Source organism: Amblyraja radiata, chromosome 4, assembly GCF_010909765.2.
Source record: "Amblyraja radiata isolate CabotCenter1 chromosome 4, sAmbRad1.1.pri, whole genome shotgun sequence".
Lineage (NCBI taxonomy): Eukaryota > Metazoa > Chordata > Chondrichthyes > Rajiformes > Rajidae > Amblyraja > Amblyraja radiata.
The window spans coordinates 58353956-58373275 of NC_045959.1; the positions used below are offsets into that span (position 1 = coordinate 58353956).

The window sequence follows — 19320 nt, forward strand, 5'->3', positions numbered from 1 at the left end:
CCCAACTGCATGTACATTGAATTCTCTGATTTTAAGGAACACCCCCTCTCCATTTCCTTTGCCCCTCCCCCCCTACCCTGCTGCTCACTCATTTCTCCCTCTACCCTGCCACTCCTTACCCCCTGCCCTCAGTTTTCTAGCGTTCTCTCTCCTCTCCCTTACTATAATAAATCTGAAGAAGAGTCTCAACCCAAAACTTTGCCCATCCATTCCCTCTGCAAATGCTACCTGACCCCTTAGTTACTCAACATTTTGTGTTTTGCTCAAGATTCCAGCTTCTGAGTTCACTTGGGTCTCCAGTGTTTTAATCCATCTGACAATGACACAGCTCTGGTTTGGAATGAAGGATACAATATCCACCAGAGCACTGTGGCCTTGTGAGCAAAGGGGATATCTGACGCTAACCTTTCGGCACCGTTTTAACTTTCCTTTTCTTCTAAACCTCTCTTGGTGCTGAAGTAATGCCATTGCAGACTCTGACACCAAGTTAGAACAATTGCCTGAGAGTTTTCAAAGCATCACACTTGTGTGGAGTTATGGTCGCTCAGCTATAGGACTAATGTCTTTAAGCTGAAAATGGTCCAGAAAAGATTCATGAGGATGTTACTGTGACTGGAGGGCTCGAATTATAAAGAGTGGCTGGTACCTTTTTCTGGAGAGCCGAGATTGAAGGTGAGCAGGCAGGGCCGGATTTAGATGAAAAGAGGCCCTAAGCTGTTCCACTTGTGAGGCCCCCTCCGCGTTGGTTTTCAGCGCTGGCGGCGAGGCAGCGACCGGACAGCCATGGCGGCCAAATCTCCCACAATTCAAAGCGAGGGAGAAAGTGCCCAGCGCCGACCAGTTGCCGTTGCAGTGCGCGTGCGCAGGGCGAACCGACGATGTGCTGGCCGTGGTTGTGCGCATGTGCAGGGGGAGGACGTGCAGGCCGCAGCATTGCGCATGTGCAAGGCGGCCTACCGTGCCGGCGGATGAGGAGCGAGCGGAGCCCGGCGGCCTGGACACGGATAGTGGGGGGAGATGGAGAGAGAGAGAGATAGATAGAGAGGGGGGCCCGCCCAGAGTTGAACTGTACGTGTCCTGCCTTGGCCGGAGCCCCCCCCCCCCCCCCTAGACCTCGAGGCCCTAAGCTTAAGCTTGTCTAGTTTATAGGTAAATCCGGCCCTGTGAGCAGGGGGCTCCTTTCCCACACAAATGGGTGCGGCCATATGGGATAAGCTGCCAGAGGAGGTGGTTGAGGAAGGTTTAATAACAGTGCTTAAAAGACATTTAGATGGGTACATGGACAAGAAAGGTTTGGAGGGATTTGAGCCAAACACAGGCAAATGGGACTAGCTCAGGTAGATTCTTGGTCGGCATGGATGAGTTGGATGAAATGGCCTGTCTCCGTGCTGTACATCGCTGATGACCATCTTTTCTGAACCACATGACAATGGGTTCCAAAGGTGAGATTCTACCCAATGAGTAGAGTTTCCCTCTCTTTCTCCAGAGCTCTGCCGATCATTCTTTTAACTGGAGACGTAAGTGAAATACATAGTTAACAAGCATAAAACAAATGACTGGAGGAACTCGGTGAGACAGACGGCATCTGTGGAGGCAACTGGACAGTTTGGGGTCAAGCTCTTTCTTCCCCACTGCATTTCATGCACCTGCTTCTGCTGAGCTTTCTCACCAGGCGTTCCAGCTCACAGTATGGTGATGAGAACTGAACCTTGCTCACTTGCTCGTTGGGTCTTCTGTCAGTCGCTTCGAGAGCTGTCACCAGTAATGTTGCCTAAATTAGATTAGATTAGATTAGATAGCCTTTATTGTCATTCAGACCGAAGTCTGAACGAAATTGAAGCAGTCATACATACAATACAATACAATAAAAAACAACAATAAACACATATTAACATCCACCACAGTGAGTCCACCCAACATCTCCTCACTGTGATGGAGGCAAAAGTCTTAGGTCTCCAGTCTCTTCACTCCTCTTCTCCTTCTGCGCTGAGGCGATACCCCCCGGGCGATGTTACAACTGTCCCGCGGCTCAAACACCGCGGCCCGGGGTGGTCGAAGCTGCCGCTCACCAGTCCTGCTGACGCAGCCGCTGGCCCGCGGCCGAACCCCGGACTCAGGCCACCGCCGCCAGAACACCGTGCAAGCCACCGGAGCATCGTTCCAGCCCCGAGCCGGATCGCCCTCGTAACTTGGTACTCTGACATCTTCTTGTATTCTATTCTGACTAATGAAGGTAAGTAGAATATTCTTCATCACGATATCTACATGAACTGCCACCAGAATCTTAGATTTGTAATGAGGTCCCTCCATTGTTCCTACCGTTCATTATTTATGTCCTACCCTTGTTAGTCTTTCCAAACTGAAATACCTTGCACTTATCAGGATACATTTTTATCTGCCATTGCAGTGCTCATCTTAGCAACTGACTAATATCATCCATGGCTATTGTCCACACTGTAAAGTACCCCCACATGTTAACGATTTAGTCTGAAAATGGGTCTCGACGTAGCAAAGATGAGCGGGAAGCAAGAGGATTGGGTAATGTTTAAAGAACAACAGAAGATAACCAAAAAGACAATACGGGGAGAGAAGATGAGGTACGAAGGTAAGCTGGCCAAGAATATAAAGCAGGATAGTAAAAGCTTCTTTAGGTATGTGAAGAGGAAAAAATTAGTTGGACCCTTGAAGACCGAAAAAGGTGAATTTATTATGGGGAACAAGGAAATGGCAGATGAGCTGAATAGGTACTTTGGATCTGTCTTCACTAAGGAGGACACAAACAATCTTCCTGATATAGTAGTGGCCAGAGGATCTGGGGTGACAGAGGAACTGAAGGAAATCCACATTAGGCAGGAAATGGTGTTGGATAGACTGATGGGACTGAAGGCTGATAAATCCCCAGGGCCTGAAGGTCTGTATCCCAGGGTACTTAAGGAAGTGGCTCTAGAAATCGTGGATGCATTGGTGATCATTTTCCAATGTTCTATAGATTCAGGATCAGTTCCTGTGGATTGGAGGGTAGCTAATGTTATCCCACTGTTTAAGAAAGGCGGGAGAGAGAAAACAGGGAATTATAGACCAGTTAGCCTGACATCGGTGGTGTGGAAGATGCTGGAGTTAATTACAAAAGATGAGATAACCAAACATTTGGATAGCAGTAACAGGATCAGTCCGAGTCAGCATGGATTTACGAAGGGGAAATCATGCTTGACTAATCTGGAATATTTTGAAGATGTAACTAGGAAAATGGACAAGGGAGAGCCAGTGGATGTAGTGTACCTGGACTTTCAGAAAGCATTTGATAAGGTCCCACAGGAGATTAGTGAGCAAAGTTAGGGCCCATGGTATTGGGGGTAGAGTGCGGACATGGATAGAGACATGGTTGGCAGACAGGAAACAAAGAGTAGGGATTAACGGGTTCCTTTCAGAATGGCAAGCAGTGACTAGTGGGGTACCGCAAGGCTCGGTGCTGGGAACACAGCTATTTACAATATACATTAATGATTTAGATGAAGGGATTAAAAGTAACATTAGCAAATTTGCAGATAACACAAAGCTGGGTGGCAATGTGAACTGTGAGGAGGATGCTATGAGGATGCTGGGTGACTTGGACAGGTTGACTGAGTGGGCAGATGCATGGCAGACGCAGTTTAATGTGGATAAATCGGAAGGCAGAATGGTGAATGGTGTCAAGTTCGGAAAAGGGGAAGTACAACGAGATCTGAGTGTCCTTGTCCATCAGTCACTGAGAGTAAGCATGCAGTTACAGCAGGCAGTGAAGAAAGCTAATGGTATGTTGACCTTCATAACAAGAGGAGTTGTGTATAGGAGCAAAGAAGTCCTTCTGCAGTTGTTCAGGGCCCTAGTGCGACCACACCTGGAGTATTGTGTGCAGTTTTGGTCTCCAAAGTTGTGGAAGGAGAATCTTGTTATTGAGGAAGTGCAGCGTAGGTTCACAAAGTTAATTCTCGGGATGATCAAAGATGGACCAATGGGGCTTGTATACACTGGAATTTAAAAGGATGAGAGGGAATCGTATTGAAACATATAAGATTATTAAGGGATTGGACACACTAGAGGCAGGAAACATGTTCCTGATGTTGGGGAGTCCAGAACCAGGGGCCACAATTTAGGGAGCATTCCATTTAGAATGGAGATGAGGAAAAACGTTTTCACCCAGAGAGTTGTGAATCTGTGGAATTCTCTGCCTCAGCAGGCGGTGGAGGCCAATTCTCTGGATGCTTTCAAGAGAGAGTTAGATAGATCTCTTAAAGATAGCGGAGTCAAGGGATATGATGAGAAGGCAGGAACGGGGTACTGATTGTGGATGATCAGCCATGATCACAGTGAGCTGGCTCGAAGGGTTGAATGGCCTACTCCTGCACCTATTGTCTATTGATCGCAAGTAATTGTTATCACACATAGCAGCCTTACCCGTGAAGAGCATTTTCATGCTGTTTCTTATCCTCTTCTCCCCCTCTCCGGTTGAGCAGAAGATTCAAAAACTTGAAAGCACGTACCACCATATTCGAGTATAGCTTTTCCCTGTTGTTGTCAGACTACTGAATGGTCCTCCCATAAACTTGAGTGTAGTGCCGATCTCCCAATCTACCTCATTGTGGACATTAGACTTTTTCTCTGTAACTATAATGCTGTAACTCTGTAACTACATTGTGTACTCAGATATTTTTCTCAGTGTGTGTGTGCTGTCAGTGTGTGTAGCATGTGGGAAGTGAGGAGGCAGCAGTCAGTATCTGCAATAAGCAGTGTGTGTGTGTGTGTCTGTCTGTGCCTGCAGTGGAATGTGAACCGTACTTTGTCAAATTGCACCTGGGTAACAGGGAGAAATTGGAGTCTGAGGAATGGTGGCAACGCCTGGGACAGGGGTTTCAAGTGGAGGCAAATAGAGGGAGAGAGATAAAACGAGAGGGATAATGAGATGTACACACTTCCATTGTTAAATTGAATAATAATTTTGAATCATGCATTATCATTAAAATACACTATAGAGTGGAAAATTGTTAGAAAGTTATCTTTGGAAAAAGGAACTTATAAATGACCGACTTCTCAGATGCAGCCCCGGATGTTTGTAGTCCCGCCTGCTGATCCTCAATGGCTGGCAATCCTAAAATGGTACAGAGCAAAGATCATAGAGCGGAGCTGATCTTTGGTACAGGGAAGGGTTGGGCACCATATAAAGGAAGTCGGAGTTTGTGCTGCTGAGTTTCTCTTTTGAAGAAGGAGTGAGACAGACTTCATCGGCAGTGAGTGGGGCATAATGGGCAAGGAATGGTTCTGGACTAATTTGTGAGCAGCAGCTTTAGTGGGATTCTGTAACTAGGAAATGAGAATTTAGTTTTCTGTGCGCTGGTTTGGTTTGGGTTTGTGCTCTGAGTTTGTGTCTTGGTGTTGACGGATTTTCTTTCCATTTCAGTCACTCCCCACTCGCTGTAAACCATGGCTGATGATGAGATTGCCGCGCTGGTGGTGGACAATGGCTCCGGGATGTGCAAGGCTGGCTTTGCAGGGGATGATGCCCCGAGAGCTGTGTTCCCCTCCATCGTGGGACGGCCTCGACACCAGGTGAGTCCTCCAGCTGTTGTCTGTTGCAAACCCCCCTTTCCTCATGTCCTGGTTTATTCTGTTAAATTGCAGCCGATCGCTTGATGTTCGTGTCGTGTAGGTGTCAATCAGTGTATGCTGTCATCTGAGTCGGATTCCCCTTTCTCTCCCCCTTGTAGAAGTGGGAGATCAGCTCAGAGCCGCTGCAGAGCTGCGCTAGACATGTTCTGGGAGGCTGGAGGGAAGCCTGGCTTTCCTGCTTTCTCTTGCCGTGACCTCCGTGTTAACTCATCTCTGCTTCCATAGACTACCATCCTCACCCGCCCCTCCCTTAAAATCCGTTCTGAACTGATTGATGTCTTAATCCCATTCACCCTGCTGTATATAAATCTTGCTTGGCCTGGTTGCGTAATTTGCGGCAGGCAATTCTCCTTTCTAGCTAATTGGCAAAAACAATTAAATTGTACTTGATGTGCATGGAAGAGAATCAATTGCTGGGATTTGGGGAATAAAAGGGCGAATGGGACAAATAGGATTACTTCCTGGGAGCTAGCATCGCCTGGATGCAGGGTTGCCAGATTGAGATTTTAATTTAAAGGCAAGCAATACTAGAAAAACACCAGAAAAAAAGCCAAACACGTTTTAATATGATTTTCATACATCATCACATGAAAAGCTCCCGATCCAGGTCATTACTATCCTCCCCACTGGAATGAGTGGAACATACGGCATAAACCTTGTCTGATGTGAAGTTTTTCAGCATTACTGGAGATGCAGTGAATTCTTTGCAACATTTGTTTGAAAGCAATATTCCTGCCCTGGTTCTCAGAATAGCATCAAAAAGATGCAGCTGCATTCTGTTTCTTGACTTCGTTTTAACGGAGGATACAAGAGAAAATATCCTCTCAACTCCAGCATTGCTGACAGGGTTTATTAGGCAAGTAAGGGCAAAGGTGGACACACCCAAGGAATTACATACGCTTTTATACCCCTTAACGGAGGCGGGACACTTATGTCACGAGAGGCCACTCCCTGTATGCCAATCACTTACATAATTTACTTACAGATAAGATTCACATTAAGAGTCACAAGAAATTATATTAAGAGGCACTTACTTTGCTTACTTACAAACAATGTACACAAAACCCTTTTAACAGCCATATATTAAGTATAAACTCAAAATCCTCTATCCAATCACAGGCTTAGGCTCTGCAGCTGTTTCGACTTGATGTCTTCAGAGATGCTACAAACATAGAATCCTTGCAGAAACCAAGTCTCCATGCCACCAAGGTGTCACAAAAAGCAGAAGTTACTTCGAGCTTCTCTCGAAATCCAAACTCTAAGGCACCAGCTAGGAAACTTGGGTCTCTTCAACCTGGTGTGTTATCATATTGTCACCTCAGCAAAGCAGCTTGACCTCCACACAGACACTGTCATCTCTTTTTAAAGCTCTTAAAGGTTTAAGAAGGAACTGCAGATGCTGGAAAATCAAAGGTAGACGAAAATGCTGGAGAAACTCAGCGGGTGAGGCAGCATCTATGGAGCAAAGGAAATAGGTGACGTTTCGGGTCGAGACCCTTCATCAGACTGATTTGGGAGTGGGGGGGGGGGCGGGAAGAAGAAAGGAAGAGGCGGAGAGTGGGCTGTGGGAGAGCTGGGAAGGGGAGGAGAAAGCAGGGACTACCTAAAATTGGAGACGTCAATGTTCATACCGCTGGGGTGTAAACTACCTGTAGATTGGTTATTTCCTACTAACCAATTGTAGTGCTTGTTAGTAGTTGCTCCACCTATATGCAATTTATATTACCAAGAGCTTGCCTACGTATTTCCGTCTGTGAAGCCGCTAGTTACTGCAGTGTCCTGCAGACCAATGCTGTAAGTGGACTTTAATAAACATGTGTTGTATCTTGATGTGTGTCCGACATGGTCATTACATGGTGTCAGAAGTGGGATTTGAACCCACACCTCCAGTTGCAACTGGCCAGCGCACCTACCCTCGCCTATTTCGCTTTGGAGTTACCAGTAACACTCACATGGCATGCGTCCCAGTACGGACTTGGTGCTGCTTGCCTGCAGACCGCTGCCGATGGCGACTGCAAGCCTGTTTCTTATGCCTCTCGCACACTAACTGATACTGAACAACGTTACGCCCAGATTGAAAAATAATTACTTGCAGTGGTTTTCGCCTGCACAAAATTATTTTTGGAAAGTCTGTGATTATAGAAACCGACCACCATCTTGGTCACCATCTTGAATAAACCCATTCACACTGCTCCGGCTCGCCTACAATGGATGATGATGCAGCTGCAGCGATTTGATTTCAACTTTGTCTATAAAAAAGACAAGGACATACACATAGCTGACACGCTATCAAGGGCCCCATGCGAAACCAGCGAACAACAACTCCCTGAACAGGACCAGTTCTCAGTAATGAAGGTATCGTATGTCCCCACTGCCTAAGAAGCCTGGCAGAACACATGGCTGCTGACGAGACTTTACAATTGCTGTCCAACGTGCCTGGCAGGATAAACAACACAACACCCCGCTCGCAATCCGCCCATACTTCCTGGTTCACGACAAACTGGTGTTACAGGACGGGATTGTAGTCAAGGGCCACAAGGCAGTTGTCCCAGCTGTCCTCCGGGACAAGTACTTCGACGCTGTCCACAGGGGCCACCCCGGTGTGGAGGCAACCTTACAAGGGGTGCAGAGCATGTTTACTGGCCTGGTATGACCAAGTACATACGTAACAAAACTGAAGTCTGCGGCATCTGCAAAAGCCTGACACCACACCAGCAGAATCAGCCCTTATTGCCGCTTTCTGGTTCCTCCTCTACCATGGTCCACAGTAGCCACTGGCATATTCAAATGGCATGGGAAACACTATCTGGTTCTTGTCGACTCTTATTCGGGCTGGTTTGACATCGATCTACTCCAAACCATCACATCTGAAGCAGTTATCCAGAAGTTGCAACGCCATTTCTCCATGCACGGCTACCCTGCACGTCTTCTATCCGACAATGGCAGTCAGTTCACCAGCCTGCTTTTCAAAAAATTTGCACAACGATGGGACTTTCGACATATCACTACAGCCCTGAGTTCCCGCAGTCCAACTGCTCAATTTAAGGAACATTGCTAGGGATCCCATACTGAGTTCCCCAGCCCTGCAACTGATGCCTCACCAAACCCGTGCTCCCCTGCCTGTGTCCCAGCAGCTTTTGCAGCCACAGGTTCGTTCTCCGCCTGCGGTCCAGAAACAACAACAATTCAAGCGCGACGCACAAAAACATTTTTTTGACAAGTCCAGTAAGCCACTTAAACCTCTCTCCAGTGAGCAGGTTGTTCGCCTCCAGACCAACAAGGGCTATGGCTGTCTGGGTCACATCCAGAGCCCTGCCAAAGAACCGCGCTCCTACCTGGTCAGCGTAGACGGGGCCATTTACAGACGCAACCGTCAACATCTCCTTCTAGTGAAGGAACCGTGTCCTGCGACTCCGCATACATCCTCCAAAAGCCAAATGAATTTTCTGACACCAATCAAATTGGGAAAAAGCCAGATTTCTGGAATTTGGCGTTCAAAAAGTAAATCCAGCAACCCTTTCTGGATGAATGAAATGGCCTTCCCATTTATAGGAGGGTTACATTTTGTGGAGGAAATTAGTAGAACTCAGTAGATAAACCTGAAATATTAACAGGCGGCGCTGAACATTTTAAAAATCAGCATGAGGATTGCCACCAACGGAAACATAACATTCCAAGGCGACAACATTCGTATTTTCAGAGATTATCCTGCTGAGGTTGTTAAGAGAAGAGCACTTTTCAATGACACAAGAGCAATTCTCAGGAAGATACCAAACCTAAGATTTGGACTGCTGTACCCTGCCAAGTTGCGAGTCACCTACAAGAACACAGAAACCTTCTTTACTGATCACAAGAAAGCACTCGAATTCGCTCGGAAGACTCAAGAATCCTTGGGGGCGTGAATATCGTCCTATGGCTTTAATAGCCGGCGGAGAACAGATTGGACTTTAACCTGTTATAACTTAAGATTTAACTTGGCTGAACAAGTCAATTTGCTATTAATTATTGCTAATCATTACTAACTATTACTAGTAAAAAATTATCATAAATTACTATATAAGAAATTTAAGCAATATTAGATTTATGTTTATCTTTAACATTTAACTAACATTTTTTAGGGGAGAAAAAAATGTCCTACTGTTGGATTAATTTCCCTTGGTCCTGTTTGCCTCCCTTTTATTAATATCATTTTATATTGGGAATTTTTTTTTTTTTTTAATCCGGAGCTAGTGCTATTTTTTACAAAAGCTACGGAAGTCATTAGATTTTTTGTCACATTAGTGTGGCTCACACTAACTACACCAACTGTAGATGTAGTTTTACTTGTTTTTTTCTTTTCCTGCACCCTTTTAATTCTGTACTCACTTTTCTTATTTCTAAACTCTACAATACTATTTAGAATTTTTTTTTTTTTAAGGATACACTCTCGGGAGAAAGATCAAATAGATCCAAAACCCATCCATCCTACAGTCAGGTGGAACACTGTGTTTAATGTGTTAAACCATTCACTTTCCTACAGACTATTTAATCCATTAGATGCAAGAAACTACTATGAAAATTGGGGGTAAAGGAATTACATTCTGTAGTTAGAATGTTAACGAACCAATTAAAAGAGGTAAAGTACTTACACATTTAAAACTACTTAAGGCTGATATAATGTTTCTTCAGGAAACCCATCTTAAAAACGAGGCACATAATAGATTGAAAGCTAAATGGATTGACAAATCATACCATTCATTATTCCCTTATAAGTCAAGAGGGGTAGCTATTTTAATTCGTAATGGTTTACCATTCAAACATATCTCATCTATCATGGATACCGAAGGTAGATATATATTAGTGGGTGAATTGCACTCAACAAGATTGATATTGGTTAATATCTATGCACCAAACTTTGATAACCCCTAATTTTTTAAGAAAATATTTAATACTATCCCAGAATTCGGACAGTATAATTTGATAATTGGCGGAGATTTAAACTGCACATTAGATCCCTATTTGGATAGATCGTCAAATCAAAATAAAATAAAATCCAAGACGTGTGAATTATTAAATTCATACATAAACACTGTCAATATTAAAGATGTTTGGAGAATTGAAAATCCCTCAGGGCGAGGGTATTTATTTTATTCTCCAGTGCACAAAACTTACTCAAGAATTGATTATTTCTTAGTGGATTCCAAACTTATTCCCTATTCATATAATTCAAAATATCACAACATTATTATTTCAGATCACTCTCCCTTAACTGTTATGGTAAAAGTACAAGGAATATCAGAGAAGCAGACACACTGGAAATTCAATCCACAAATTTTAAATGACAGGGCATGTTATTACTATCTCAACACGCAGATTAAAATGTCTTTTCAGATGAACGACTTTCCAGAAACATCTGCTTCCCTTTTATGGGAAGCTTTTAAAGCATTTGTCAGAGGGTGTCTTATTTCATTTCAAGCTTCTCAAAACAAGAAGAATCGCACTAAACAACATGAACTAGAAAGAGAGATAAGGCAGTTAGATGAGAAAATGCGATCACTCCTTCTATGATAAAACATAACAAAATTGCTGCGCTCAAATATAGGTTAAATCATGTACTTTCAGCTCAAATTTTAAGGCTATTCCAGCATACGAAACAAATACACTTTGAATTTGGTGATAAACCACAGAAATTGTTAGCTCGTCAACTCCGTAAATTAGAGGACGAACGAACAATCTACAAAATCAGATCAATAAGGGAGATTTGCTCACACTACCTAAGGACATTAATGATAGATTCCTGCAATATTACCAGACACTATACTCAGCAAAAACAACAGATAGCTCAGTGAACATGCAAATTTTTTTGCAGAAATGCAACCTCTCAGGTTTAAATGAGAGAGAGACTTACTGGGCGCAGAAATAACACTAACAGATATTGAAGAAACTATCAGATCTCTGAAAAATGGGAAGACCCCTGGTTCCGATGGTTTGAACAATGAATTTTATTTAAAAAAATTAGTGACCTGGTCTCCCCACGTTTACAGACTATATAGTTACGCTTTTAAGCAACAGATATTGCCACAAACTTTGACTGAATCAACAATAACACTAATTCCCAAAAAAATAAGGATCGTGAAGTCTCAGGCTCATATAGAGCCATAGCCCTTATAGACACTGATCAGAAGATACTAGCCAAAATTTTAGCTCACAAATTAAGTTTGGTGATCCACAAGTTAATACATCCCGATCAATCAGGTTTTATCCCAAAACGATATTCATTCTATAATCTAAGACGTTTGTTTAATATAATATATTCAAATAGAATATTAAATGAAGATTTATCAATCATTTCGTTAGACGCTGAAAAAGCATTTGATCAGGTGGAATGGCCCTACCTCTTTTCTGTGATGGAAACATTTCATCTCGGTGAAAACTTCTGCTCATGCGTGAAACTCCTATATACAAACCCAACAGCTAGAATATTGACAAATCAAATGTTGTCACCTAAATTTAACTTATGCAGAGGGTGTAGACAAAGATGTCCACTTTCGCCGCTTTTATTTGTCCTTGTTATAGAACCACTCGCAGAGAATATTACATCCCACTCAGAAATACATGGGTATAATACTAAAGATACAGTTAATAAAATTTCTTTATATGCAGACGATGTATCACAAACCCAGAAATTAGCATTCCGAGTTTATTAAATCTCATAACTCAATTTGGTTCATTCTCGGGATATAGAATTGATTGGAATCAAAGCAAAATTCTGCCAATAATGGAACAAAACCCGCTTGTACTTCAACAGTATCCTTTTAAAATTGCCTATGAAAAGTTAAAATACCTTGGAATCTATGTGACCAAGAAATATACTTCTTTATTCAATTCAAATTTTCCTCCTTTACTTACTAAATTACACAGAAATATCCAATATTGGAAAACACTTCCCATCTATTTAGTTGGTAGAATTAATGCTATAAAGATGATTTTTCTCCCACAATTATTATACTTATTCCAATCAATTCCGATATCTCTTCAAAAAAATTGATTCAATTGTTACAAATTTTATCTGGGACTATAAGAACCACAGAATAAATAGAAAACATTTATGCAAGTCCAAAGTTAATGGAGGATTAGCTTTACCAAACTTTCTATTATATTACTGGGCAGTTAATATTAAAAATATTACCTTCTGGCTGGATGACATTGATCAACAGCCTGACTGGCTAAAAATGGAGAAGGAGGATTGTTTACCTTTTGAAACAGGCTCGATTCTATTAGCTCCGATTAATTTGAATAAAAAAACATAGAGGAAATCCGGTTATACACAGTGCTACTGGTATGTGGAAACAATTAAAACCCACTCTAAAATTGGGTAATTTATCGCTTTTTCTCCCGATTGCAAATAACCCTTGTTTTAAACCGTCTGTTTTAGATAGAGGATTTGTTGAATGGAAAACCCATGGAATTAAAACGGTGGGAGACCTTTACCAAAAGGGCATTTTGCTCTCATTTCAGGAACTACAGCAGAAATACGAATTACACGCTAATAATTTTTTTAGATATCTGCAACTCAGAGACTATGTAAAACTACATTCGCAAGACTATAGATTTAGGTGTCCAGAAACCCTTGATGAATGTTTGAATAGACATCCCAATACAAATAAATTAATATCTTATATTTATAATATCCTCTTAGATACCGAGGTCACGTCTTCAGAATCATACAGACGAGCATGGGAGGACGAGTTGTCTCAACCCATAATAAAATACACATGGGATGAAAGCTTACAATATATAAATCACTGATCGTTAAATGCTAGACACTCCTTGATACAATTCAAAATACTCTATAGACTACATTATTCGAAGGCAAAATTAAATAGGATTTTTCCAAATATTTCCCCTCTCTGTGATAGATGTCAATTTAAAGAAGCCAACTTAACGCATACCTTTGTAACTTGTATAAAAATTCAACATTTTTGGGTGGACATTTTTTAAATTATTTCTGAAGTTATCAATATCCAACTGGACCCAGAGCCAAAATTAATAATATTAGGATTTTCAGAGCATAGCACAAACTACGATGTCAGAGACAATTTCTTGATTACTGTCTAATAACTGCGAAACATTTAATACTAGTTTTGGAAAAAACCATCAGCCCCCACAATTAAAATGTGGATTACGGAAATGACTGAGACCTGGCATTTGGAAAAAATAAGATTTGTCTTAATTGACAAACCAGAATTTTTTGTTAGAATATGGTCTCAATTTATTGAATTTTTGAAAAAGTGAATTGGTTTAACACAAAATCAGGGTTGAAACCTGAGTTTGGGATTGGATGAATAGTTATACTCAACATTTCCTGGATCTATCTCCATAATCTTGTTATTGGTAGTTTCCTTTTGCGTCTCCTTTGTTTCTCTATTACTTTCTCTCATCTTTTTCTCCCTTTATCTTTATTCTTTAAAAAAAAACCTGAAGCTATGTAAGAAATCTGTAATTAAATTGTCGCTTACTATTATTTGTATACATGCTTCTAATAAAAATAATTATTTTTTAAAAAAACAGCGTGAGGATGAGCAATTTTGATGGACCTGAGAGTCCTTGTCTTATTCAGGGAAATCTCGTCTGCACGCGCAGCAGGTAAATGAGAAATGCCGCTGGCATGTTGCTGCTACTTCAAGAAGGTTTTTAGAGGTTTAATGCAAGGGGAATGTATATAGTTAATAACAAAACACTTAACAGCATTGATGTGCAAATGTATCTTGGGGTCCAATGGGTCCAATCCAGTTCCCTGAAAGTGGCAACACAAGTAGTTTGTATGTTCAAGTAGGCATATGGTATGCTTGCCTTCATCAGTTGGAGCACCGAGTATAAGAGTCAGGAAATCATGATACAGCTTTGTGGGACTGATTAGGCTGTATCTGGAATATTGTGTGCAATTCTGGTTGCTCCATTACAGGAAAGATGTGGGGACTCTGGAGAGAGTGCAGAAGAGGTTTAACATGTTACTGAACATGTCTGAAGAAGGGTTTCGGCCCGAAATGTTACCTATCTCCTTCGCTCCATAGATGCTGCTGCACCCGCTGAGTTTCTCCAGCATTTTTGTGTACCTTTAACATGTTACTGCCTGAATAAGGGTATTAGCTGTAAGGGGAGGTTGGAAAAACTTGGATAGTTTTCTTCGGAGCATTGGAGATTGAGGGGAGACCTGATAGAAGTATATAAAATTATGAGAGGCATTAATTGGGTAGATAGTCAGCACTTTTTTTCCCCAGGGTAGAAATGTCAAGAGGACCTAGCTTTAAAGTGAGAGGGGCCAAGTTTAAAGATCTGTGGGACAAACGATTTACACAGACTGGATACCGGTAATACACTGCCATGGGTGGTGCTGGAGGCATTGTATTCTTTGGATGAAATTAGTGCTGAACATTTTTTTAAATGGTGTGAGAGTGGGCAATGTTGATGTTCAAATGGACCTGGGAGTCCTGGTCTTGTTCACTCGAAGCTCGTCTGATCGTGACGTTTAAGAAGCTTTTGGATGGGCACATTTGACATGTAGGGAATGGAAGAATATTGATCATGTTCTATATACCTCTTCTCACAATCTCCAAAGCCTCCACATCATATTGAGTGATCCTGCAAGATGTGAGGAAAGTGTAACCCCTTCATCAAAGCCTTCATCATTGGTGGCTGGGTTATGCCAATCCACTTTGACAAAGAAGATCTTACACTATGATTCATATTACATTATTGATGTTAGTCACACTTGAAGGAGTTGAATATAACATCTAAGTTATTGCGACTGGTGTAAATTGGAGTGGTTTAGATGACAATTAGAATGTGATTCCTAAAAATGGCAATTGGCAGAAATTTAACTGCGATTCAGCAACTGCTGAGTCATCTGGCACTCTGACTTTATGGGAAGGGAGTGGGAATAAAAGGGGTCGGATAGTGGTATAGTGGATTGGCAATTATTGTATGTAATGTAGTAGGTTTAACCTCTTCACTGTTGTTGTCCAAGAGCATTAGTTGAACCATTGGTCATCTGGCTTTTAGTAAACATCTATGTCCTGTTTTAATAGTAACCATCCAATTTCTCCATTCCAGGGTGTGATGGTGGGAATGGGTCAGAAAGACAGCTACGTTGGGGATGAAGCCCAGAGCAAGAGGGGCATCCTGACCCTGAAATACCCAATTGAACATGGGATTGTGACCAACTGGGATGACATGGAGAAGATCTGGCACCACACCTTCTACAATGAGCTGCGAGTGGCCCCAGAGGAGCACCCTGTCCTCCTCACAGAGGCTCCACTCAATCCCAAAGCCAACCGGGAGAAGATGACCCAGATCATGTTTGAGACCTTCAACACCCCAGCCATGTACGTTGCCATTCAAGCTGTGCTGTCCTTGTATGCCTCTGGCCGCACCACTGGCATTGTGATGGACTCTGGGGATGGTGTGAGTCACACTGTGCCCATCTACGAAGGCTATGCCTTGCCACACGCCATCCTGCGTCTGGACCTGGCTGGCCGGGATCTCACTGACTACCTGATGAAGATCATGACCGAGCGTGGGTTCTCCTTCACAACCACGGCCGAGAGGGAGATTGTCCGTGACGTCAAGGAGAAGCTCTCCTATGTGGCCCTAGATTTTGAATCTGAGATGCAGACAGCCAGCTCCTCCTCATCCTTGGAGAAAAGCTACGAGCTCCCTGACGGTCAAGTTATCACCATCGGCAATGAGCGTTTCAGGTGTCCAGAAACCCTCTTCCAACCCTCCTTCATTGGGATGGAATCTGCTGGGATCCATGAGACCTGTTTCAACAGCATCATGAAGTGTGACGTGGACATCAGGAAGGATCTGTACGCCAACATAGTCATGTCTGGTGGATCCACCATGTTCCCAGGTATCGCTGACCGGATGCAGAAGGAAATCACAGCCTTGGCTCCAAGCACCATGAAGATTAAGATCATTGCTCCACCAGAGAGGAAGTATTCAGTGTGGATCGGAGGTTCAATCCTGGCTTCTCTCTCCACCTTCCAGCAAATGTGGATCAGTAAGCAGGAGTATGATGAGTCTGGTCCCTCCATTGTCCATCGCAAGTGCTTCTAATGGCCCTTCATCAGTGTGACCATCAGTCTTCACCCATTTGTCCTTCTTGCCAACTCTGCCTTTTTGATTTATTGCAAATCCATAACTTTCTTAGTCACTGATGCTCCCGAAGGCTGTGAACCATGTTATAACACATGCCTGAAGTTATTTCGAACATTACTCCTCAAATGTGTAAATGGGCATTGTTGATTGAGCTGTCAATGTCTCTGGCCAAATCTCAGCTGTAGTTGACCAGTTACCTTGAACCTTGTCATTGTCAAGTTGATTAACATTTTAAATAAAAGTGCTTTCCAATCTTTACCTCACTGTGCTATTTGTTTCTATGCTATGACAGAAGTTGGTTACCTCTCCTTTTCGCTCTCTCTCAAAAAAGGTTTATCTTGCAGGGTCAGGACCACAGGTCCCATTGCTAAACCTGGTTGTGAAGTAATGGGAGCAGACACTTCCTGTGTGTCAAACCTTCCAGTTGCTGCAATGGAACAGCTTGACCAAAGCTAACTTTAAGGTCCAAGAGAGAAAGTTTATAAAAGTTTAAGTGCAGGGCACGTTTTTACACAGAATGTGGTGGGTGCCTGGAACATATTCCTGGGGTGGTGGTGGAAGTAGATACGATAATGACATTTAAGAGCATTTTGGATAGGCATGTGGATATGCAGGGTATGGCTGAATATGATCACGTGCATGCAGATGAGATTAGTTTAACTTGGTATTAACTTGAATGAATTGAATGAATGAATTAAAATGTTTATTGGCCAAGTATTCACATACAAGGAATTTGCCCAGGTGCTCCGCCCGCAAGTGACAACATGACATGCAGTGACAGTTAGGAATGATACATAAAACATTAAACATTAATAATAAAACATTATTGGTTAAACATGTGCATTAAATAAAATACCAGAGCAAAAGGAGGCTATAGATTTTTGGTTATTGAGTAAAGCTACTACTCGTGGAAAAAAAAATGTTTTTATTTCTGGCTGTGGCAGCTTTGACAGTCCGGAGCCGCCTTCCAGAGAGAAGTGATTCAAAGAGTTTGTGGCCAGAGTGAGAGGGGTCAGAGATGATCTTACCCGCTCGCTTCCTGGCCCTTGCAGTGTACAGTTCATCAATGGAGGGAGAATTGCAGCCAATAACCTTCTCAGCTGATCGGCCAATTCGCTGCAGCCTCCGGATGTCGTGCTTGGTGGCTGAGCCAAACCAGACCATGATGGAGAAGGTGAGGACAGACTCTATGATGGCCGTATAGAATTGGACCATCATTGCCTGTGGTAGATTGTGCTTCCTGAGCTGCCGCAGGAAGTACATGCTCTAATGTGCCTTTTTGACTGTGGAGTCTATGGTAGCCCCCCACTTAAGGACCTTGGAGATGATGGTTCCCAGGAACTTAGAAGACTCCACAGGTGTGACTGTGGTATTGTTGATGGTGAGTGGGGTCAGGGGAGGGGGAGCTCTCCTAAAGTCTACTATCAATTCCACGGTCTTAAGAGCATTGAGCTTCAGATTGTTGCGATGGCAGCAGGACGCCAGCTGTAACACTTTCTATCCGTAGGCAGATTCCTCCCAATCCTGGATCAGTCCAATCAGGGTTGTGATAATCCGCAAACTTGACAAGCTTCACAGTGGAGTCACTGGAGGTGCAATCATTGGTGTAGAGAGAGTAGAGGAGAGGGGAGAGTACACAGCCTTGCGGTGCTCCTATGCTGAGGGTTTGCGGGTCCGAGATGTGCTTTCCCAGCCTCACATGCTGCTTCCTGTCTGTCAGGTAGCTGGTGATCCACCGACAGAGGGGTACAGGCACAGTCAACTCGGAAAGTTTGGAGTGTAGTAGCTCTGGCAAAATGGTATTGAATGCAGAGCTAAAATCAACAAACAAAATCCTCGCATAGGTCCCCTGGCGGACTAGGTGCTGGAGGTTGAAGTGAAGGCCCAGGTTGAATGCGTCATCTATTGGCCCACTATGCAAACTATAGAAGGTCCAGCAGGGGGTTTGTGATATTTTTCAGCTTGGCCAGCACAAGTCTTTCAAGGGTCTTCATGACTACAGAGGTCAGTGCGACAGGCTTGTAGTCATTAATCCTTGCCTTTTTGGGTAAAGGGACAATAGTGGAGACTTTGAAACAGGCAGAGACAGTACAGGTTTGCAGGGACTGGTTGAAAATGTGTGTGTAGTTATTCAGCAGAGTGTAGTGCCAGTTATTCGGCACAGAGCTTGAGTGTAGAGGGGGAAACAATGTCCAGTCCTGGAGATTTCTGGCTTTTCTGTCTTCTGAACAGCCTCTGATGGAGAAGTGATGTTGTGCAGCACGGTGGGGATGGGTAATTGGGTGTAAAGTGGTAATTGGCTGGGGGTGGGAAAGGGTCCAGGCTTTTCAGATTGGAGTTTTGCTTTAAATATGTGTGAAGTGGTTAATTGGGAGGAGTGGATGTAGAAGGGTCCAGTCTTTGCAGACTGAGGTCCAGCTGTGAGTGGGTGTGAAGTGTTGGTTGGGGTGTTAAAGTATCCAGTCTTTTCAGACTGGAGTCTTGCTTTTAGGTGTGAAGTGGTGATTGGGGAGGAGTGGGTGTAGAAGACTGGGATCA

General features: G+C 43.2%; 1 protein-coding gene across 1 annotated transcript in view; it reads left to right on the forward strand.

Annotated features, from left to right (window-relative positions):
- The first annotated feature begins 5399 nt into the window (after positions 1-5399).
- LOC116972158 (actin, non-muscle 6.2-like) overlaps positions 5400-19320 on the forward strand; it is a 31294-nt gene continuing 17373 nt past the window's right edge. The window contains exons 1-4 of the mRNA XM_033019549.1: positions 5400-5583; positions 15736-16741; positions 18366-18374; positions 19114-19119. Coding sequence (XP_032875440.1) covers positions 5458-5583; positions 15736-16740 — 1131 coding nt within the window. The 5' untranslated portion in view covers positions 5400-5457 and the 3' untranslated portion in view covers position 16741; positions 18366-18374; positions 19114-19119. The remainder of the gene's footprint in view (positions 5584-15735; positions 16742-18365; positions 18375-19113; positions 19120-19320) is intronic.